The 7,499-nt window shown below is 37.8% G+C and overlaps 1 protein-coding gene across 1 annotated transcript in view; it reads right to left on the bottom strand.

The window, feature by feature from the left end:
• LOC107704782 (FRAS1-related extracellular matrix protein 2-like) overlaps window positions 1-7,499 on the bottom strand; it is a 74,297-nt gene that overhangs the window by 17,959 nt on the left and 48,839 nt on the right. Inside the window, exons 5-6 of the mRNA XM_016507808.1 lie at window positions 5,257-5,382; window positions 4,810-5,061 (exon numbers count right to left, since the gene is read on the bottom strand). Of these exons, the coding sequence (XP_016363294.1) occupies window positions 4,810-5,061; window positions 5,257-5,382 (378 nt within the window). The remainder of the gene's footprint in view (window positions 1-4,809; window positions 5,062-5,256; window positions 5,383-7,499) is intronic.

Below are 7,499 nucleotides of genomic sequence, written 5' to 3'. Positions count from 1 at the left end.
ATGTATAGTACTATATAAATGTATACATACTATATATATATATATATATATATATATAGTATGTATGTATGTACTGTATGTATATAATTATTATATATACACACACAAATATACATATATATATATCGCATAATAATTGTATATGATTATTATAAATCATATAACATTATAATTTTATATTAAATTATGTATGTGCACACACAGTGAGAGAGGCAGGATGTACCCTGGGAGTCTGGTGTGCGCTTCACACGTCTACATGCAGACATGTGCGCTTGAACTTTCCTTAGCAATCCCACAGAGAGAGCATTTATAAAAAGCAAAGACCTCTGGGTAGAAGAAAATGGCAGAGCACATTAACACAGCGCTAAGTGTTTCTTAGCAAGAACACACTGCACACATTTCCACAGGAGCGGAATTGATTTGCTGCAATTTTCTTTAAAAAAGCACCAGAACAGGTAATTCTCTTGCAAAAAATCATCCGGACACGTGTATTTCAATCGCAAAAAAGTCGACTCGCCAGGGTGCTTTCTGTGATTGACAATGCAAAATCTGTGATTGCCGGCTAATGCCATATTATGTTGCCACTACTTATGACTGTTTAAAAAATGACCTGCATGTACTGTGAAGACCAAATTAAATATTTCAGTCACAATTTCAGCTGCATGTTTTTATATGCTCAAAGCGCATATAAAAAATTAATGTCACATTTTCTTTATTCTTATTATATTTTTGTATTCATTTAAAATGATTTAAAGAAATAGTTCACCCAAAAACGAATTCTTTCATCATTTAGTCACCCTCATGTTGTTCCAAAACAAGAGTTTATTTCCTCTGTTAAACACAAAAAATATATTGAAGAATGCTAGTAACCAAACAGTTGATTGTAGCCATTCTATTTTTATACAGACTATGGAACTCAATGGCTACCATCAACGGTTTGAATTTTTGGGTGAACTATCCATTTAAATTTTGCCTTGTTGACAAAATATTTCTTCAATTAATGATGAAAGAAATGTGACCTAACAATTCCCTTCAATCACCAACTTCTCCACAGGACATCTGCCTCTTCTCCTCCAGGCTGACCCAGAATCGGAAAACTGGATCTTAATAATAGGCTCCAGACAGACAGCCACCTACGCTCATTTTGCTCTCTCCGGATCCTCCCTTCACATCTCTCTCTCCAAGTGGTCCATAATCATAGCTTTATTAGCCCAGCACACATTCACAGTCTGATATCAAGCAGTATATTAGTGAGCCTGATCCTGAGGTACAAATATCCTCTTGTTTTATAGTTACAATAACTCAAATGTGGTTCTTCCTTGATGCATGCGAGGGTGATTTTTGCCGTATCCAGCGGCAGTTACCACAGCGTGCGAGAACACGTCCCACCGCACTCATTATCAACGCACAGATTTCCTAAATATGATGTTGCCAGCTGATTCTTGTTACCAATACAATTACAAAAGACATGTGAAAACCAAATATAAGAAGAGTAAAACCTGAAAAGGTTTGTATGAGAGTTAGGTTTAGGGGTAAAGGCAGAGAACAGAAAATGCCCTTTTCTCTGCATAAAAACAATAGAAACCAATAGAAAGTCTCAACCTGGATAGAAAAACAAACGTGTGTGTGTGAGAAACTCAGTACAGACAGAAGTTCTATCTATCTATCTATCTATCTATCTATCTATCTGTATGTTTGTCTGTCTATTTTTACCGGGTGTTGTTGCTGTCTGTGCGTGCTCTGAGTACTCTAAGTAGGTGGCACTCAATAAGCTGACACAGTGCTGTCTTTTCTAAAAACAGTCGATCAGGTTTCAGGTGTATGCGTCATTTGCAAAAGTGAACCAGCACTGCTGTCAGAGAGTAGCTCCAGGCAATGTTTTCTCTCTTTCTCTCCTTTTTTTACTCCTCCTTGCTGAAATTCTTGACATCAGCCAAGTATCTGGACTGGAAAACAAGATAACAATGAAGATGTAAACAAAGACAGTTTCTACACGGCAGTGCTGTCCTCCACCCTGTGTGTTTATACTTGACAAATCACCCGTAAGAAATAGGATCAGCCTGCGAACTGATATGCGTAAGAGGCTTCCGATTGTCATTTACCTCACCTTGAAAATCAAGAGCTGAGGTAAAACCAAAAAAAGTGCTAAACAAAACATCTTTTGTCCTATTTCGGTAAGCTCAAACATTACCAGAGACTTGTGAAACTGAAAATCTGACCTGTCATACATAAATGAATATCTATCTATCTATCTATCTATCTATCTATCTATCTATTATCTATCTATCAGCCATGAATGTTTTTCCAGCCACTTGATCTCCAAATGTTTTCTGCCAGTATTTTACTTTCCTGACATTTGGAATGGCTTGATGACATTCTGGACAGGGTTACAGATTGAAAAATATTCCATGAAGTCCACCCTCATAAAAAACTTGACAGAGACATCAATGTGGCACCACAGTTGTGTTGACGCCTCTAGAGCTGACCCTGGAGACTCAAACACGGCGTTTCGACACGCAAAGTTTTAAATTACATTGCAGCGACCAACTGTTGGGAATTTCAGGCATGTAACCCCTGTCTTCTAAAAAGAAGGACACTTTCACCACCATAAACCCCTGCCATAAATAGTAATAAACGCAATCTATCTACACTCTTAAAAATAAAGGTGCTTCAAAAGGTTCTTCAAGCGATGCCATAGAAGAACCATTTTTGGTTCCACAAAGAACCATTCAGTCAAAGGTTCTTTAAAGAACCATCTCTTTCTTACCTTTTTATAATCTGAAGAACCTTCTTTTGCCACAAAGAACCTTTTGTGAAACAGAAAGGTTCTTCAGATGTTAAAGGTTCTTTATGGAACCATTTAGACAAAAAGGTTCTTCTATGGCATCGTGAAGCACCTTTATTTTTAAGAGTGTATGATTCAATTGCCCAGAGATAGGAGAGCTTCAATCCATAAGCTGTCCATCATCTGATCCATCAACGTTTTGTTTTCCATGAGATTTGTAATGAAAGATTTGCTTGTATGAAACCAAATTACTTCAAAGGCTGTTACACATCAAAAGCAAACTGAATAAATTGAATTCGCCAAAGATTTTTCTTCTGGCTTATGTGTGTGTGTGCGTAAATGCAAATAGATTTCAGACCTCCCACAAACTCGAGGGCTCCTTCTTCCCAGCAGAATCTGAGTTTCATGTAGGGAGAACTTAAAAAAACAGCGGTTTTGTTGGATCTTTTACTTCCAGTCTACCCTTTCTGTGCAGGATAAGCATTGGTCTCAGGAGATAGCCGGGCAGCTGTGAGAGGAGGGGAGGCCCGGAGGTGTTGCTGAACAAAGAGGCACCGTGGGGAGATCTGATAGAGAACAGCACCTGTAACTACGCCTGGAGATGAGCGATAAGGTGCTTTCTGGGGCACAGATGCACATGTGTACCCATAGCCATGTACACGCCTGAGGACAGCTTTCAGCTTCAAAATGGATAGCCCTGTTTTTGATGCACATTTAAAGTCATATTAGATAAAAATCAAACCTTAAAAAGGCTTAAGGATAAAATATACATGACCGGATCTGTTATGTTTTGTTTATCCTTAAAACTAAGGTCATTAATAATTGTATATTCTTAAAGGGACAGTTCACCTAAAAAACAAAATCATATGATCATCTAATCTTTATCATGTTGCTTGAACCCCATATTAATTTCTGTTTGCACATAATACCCCATATTCATTTTATGTTCACACATAGCTATTTTATGGATTTAGTATTATTATAAAAGTCAGTCAATTTTATTACATTTGATCAATTGAATTGTATGAAAAAGAAAATACATATTTTGAGCAACATCTAGGTGAGTCGATTATTTAAATTTTATTTGAAGATTTTCTAGAATTTCTTATTATGCATAAAATTAAATTAATTTTTACTAGGCCTAAAAAATGGGAGAAGCCTCATATAACTATTATATTTTTATATATAAAAATTTAAGTCTGTTTAATTTTTCAGAACCCGTTGACTGTTTCTCATTAGAATTAAATGACATTTTCAAATAATGATAATTAAATCACAATTTTCCCACAAATAATTTTTTTCAAGCTAAACTTCACTCCGAAAGGTTCAGACAGGTGGCTCTTTCAGGCACAAAAAGAAAGAAAGAAATCCACACCATATTGGAATAATACTCTCTCTCAACAGACAAAATAATCCATTCTCCCCACTTTAAGGTGAGACTCCACCATTCTTTGTTTTCATACTTCATGAATTATGGCTGGAAAATCATTTCAAGGTTTGCTGTGGTGTTCAATAAATCCTATGAATTTAGATTAAACATTCAGTGTGATTTTGCCTTCAAATTTCTCAGCTAGACAAAGCCTCCGATAGCTTCCCAAGCTGCAGCCTCGAATGGAAGCAACTGTCAAGAAAATGTTTTCAAGCGTCTCTTAGCCTGCAAGTGCCCCAAAGATTTAAAAGAATAGTTTGTTTTATATGATTACTTGCCCGAAAAACTTTAGAAAGCTCATAAATATTTCAAGATTAAGAATATTCCAGTCTTCCTTGTGCATTACTTAAACAGTCCAAAACACTACTGATTAAGTTAAATCCCACTCAAAAAGTCCTGCAACTGTTACAAACTCTTGCAATTATTTTTTCCACTATGCACAGCAGAACTGAATCCCACTGGATAATTTGCCTCATTTTTTTAAATCCTCTGATCATCAAACTCAAACTATACTTGCTCTCTTGGTGAAACATTACAAAACTTACATATAAATACCAAACAAGTCTAACACATCCAACACAGTGAAGTATCTTACCGTCATCCACATCAGGCAGGATGGTGACCCTGGTGGTGGGGAACTCCTGACCCAGATGGCCGCCCATGGGCATGCTGAGGGTGACATTAAAGCTTTCCTCTGGCTCGTAGAGTGAGTCATCGATGACGACCACACGGCAGTGCTTCTCCGTCTCACCCTTATCAAAACGCAGCATGCTGTGGTGTTCCTCGGGTCGAGAAATGTAGTCAGAATAGGAAAGCACTGTGGTGGGAACCGTGCCTTTGGCTGTACCTGCACGGATGAGAAAAAAGGGAAGTTTAGAGCATTCAAATTGAATCTCACGGGTTTAGTGGGTTTAGGATAAACGCCACTTAAAAGTTTAAAAATGTAGTTGAAGAAATCTGATGAGCTTGAAAGTTTAAATTCATGAAGTTTGATTTGGTTTGTAAGAAATGCAAATACTTTTAAGTTTCTATTATAACTCACCTTGTTGTGTGAAGCAGACAGCCATGAGCTCTTGACTGACATCTCCAGATCTTCGCACAGGAATCAGAAGTTCTCCAATATCTTCCTCAATCGAGTATGTAGACAATGGGATGAACACTGTGGATTCTAGGGGGAAAAGCAACCATCATATTTAGCATACTGTAAATACATGTAAAATAGTTAGTGAAGTTACTGAAATAATCATTTGCGTGAGGAGTCCAGGTGGATTCAGTTGCATTTCAGATGTGAAGTTCTTTCAGAGCTTGACATTTTAGTCCTCAAAGTTTCTAACTTTTTAAAAATGTATGTTTAACTTAGATTCTGTTACAGTGTTTTTAAAGTGGGATTGATCTCTCTCTGTTGCTGTCAAAAGGTTCAGAACTGTATAATAATTTGACAGACCCAAGTTTCATGATAAGAAATCCTCAACCATTGATGTTTTGTAGTGGGAGAGATATGAATACCCTTATCAGACGGGTTGGGAACGGCTAAAACAATCACATGAATCCTAGTTGAAAACCCAGAAGGCAGCATGAAAGTTACTATTTGTAAGCATTTGTGAGTTCAAAACATTTGCCAACTTCATGGTCACCACTTCAAATAAATTAATCCCCTTTATGTGTATAAAACTTGATTTTTCAGCCACTATTGAGACGATATATGGCTCTCTAAGGACACAGCTATGTGGGTTTTCTTTTAAAAAAGACTCAATTATATGCCTTGTTCAAATCTCCATGAAGCTTTCTTTGCACTTAGAGGCTGAAGATAATTAAATGAGATTTAACCTTTCAGACTGTGGTATTAAGTTGTTTTATGTCCTTGTGCAAAGGAACAACACAGACTTATCTCTGTAACTGATAAATGTCATATGAGGCCACAGTGACTGCAGCGTTATATGCCTCTCCATCGATCTCTGCACTTCAGCTCAAATAGACTATGTAATGTTATCCTCTTAAGTAAGCACTGAAAAAAAGATTGAGAAGATCTTTGATGAATGTGGCTTAAAAAGGAGCATTTGCTGAGGCAAAGTTATATATAAGTTACATACAGGTACCTCTCAAAAAATTAGAATATCATGAAAAAGGTCAATATTTTTTGTCACTCATTTCAGAAAGTGAAACCCATATATTATATAGATTCATTACACATAGAGTGAAATATTTCAAGCCTTTATTTCTTGAAATTTTGATGATTATGGCTTACAGATAATGAAAACCCAAAATTCAGTGTCTCAGAAAATTAGAATATTACATAAGATCAATAAAAAAAGGATATTTTAAACAAATGTCAGGCTTCTGAAAAGTATGTTCATTTCTATGCACTCAATACTTGGTTGGGCCTCCTTTTGCATGAATTACTGCATCAATGCAGCGTGGCATGGAGGCAATCAGCCTGTGGCACTGCTCAGGTGTAATGGAAGCCCAGGTTGCTTTGATAGCGGCCTTCAGGTCATCTGCATTGTTGGGTCTGGTGTCTCTCATCTTCCTCTTGACAATACCCCATAGATTCTCTATGGGGTTCAGGTCAGGCGAGTTTGCTGGCCAATCAAGCACAGTGACACCATGGTCATTGAACCAGCTTTTGGTACCTTTGGCAGTGTGGGCAGGTGCCAAGTCCTGCTGGAAAATGAAATCAGCATCTCCATAAAGCTTGTCAGCAGAAGGAATCATGAAGTGCTCTAAAATTTCCTGGTATATGGCTGCGTTGACTGTGGACTTCAGAAAAGCCCAAATCATCACTGACTGTGGAAACTTCACACTGGACTTCAAGCAACATGGTTTCTGTGCCTCTCCACTCTTCCTCCAGACTCTGGGACCTTGATTTCCAAATGAAATGCAAAATTTACTTTCATCTGAAAAGAGGACTTTGGACCACTGAGCAACAGTCCAGTTCTTTTTCTCCACAGCCCAGGTAAGACGCTTCTGACGTTGTCTCTGGTTCAGGAGTGGCTTGAAACGAGGAATGCGACATTTGTAGCCCATGTCTAGGACTCGTCTGTGCGTAGTGGCTCTTGATGCGCTGACGCCAGCCTCAGTCCACTCCTTGTGAAGAGCCCCCAAATTCTTGAATGGATTTTGCCTGACAATCCTCTCAAGGCTGCGATTATCCCTTTTGCTGGTGCACCTTTTCCTACCACACTTTTTCCTTCCACTCAACTTTCTATGAATATGCTTGGATACAGCACTCTGTGAACAACCAGCTTCTTTAGCAATGAAATTTTGTGGCTTACCCTCCTTGTGGAG

Source organism: Sinocyclocheilus anshuiensis, unplaced genomic scaffold (genome assembly GCF_001515605.1).
Source record: "Sinocyclocheilus anshuiensis isolate Anshui unplaced genomic scaffold, SAMN03320099.WGS_v1.1 scaffold758, whole genome shotgun sequence".
In the NCBI taxonomy this organism is placed as follows: Eukaryota; Metazoa; Chordata; class Actinopteri; order Cypriniformes; family Cyprinidae; genus Sinocyclocheilus; species Sinocyclocheilus anshuiensis.
Note: the sequence above shows the minus strand (reverse complement) of the source record. Positions and strands in the feature narration are given on the sequence as shown.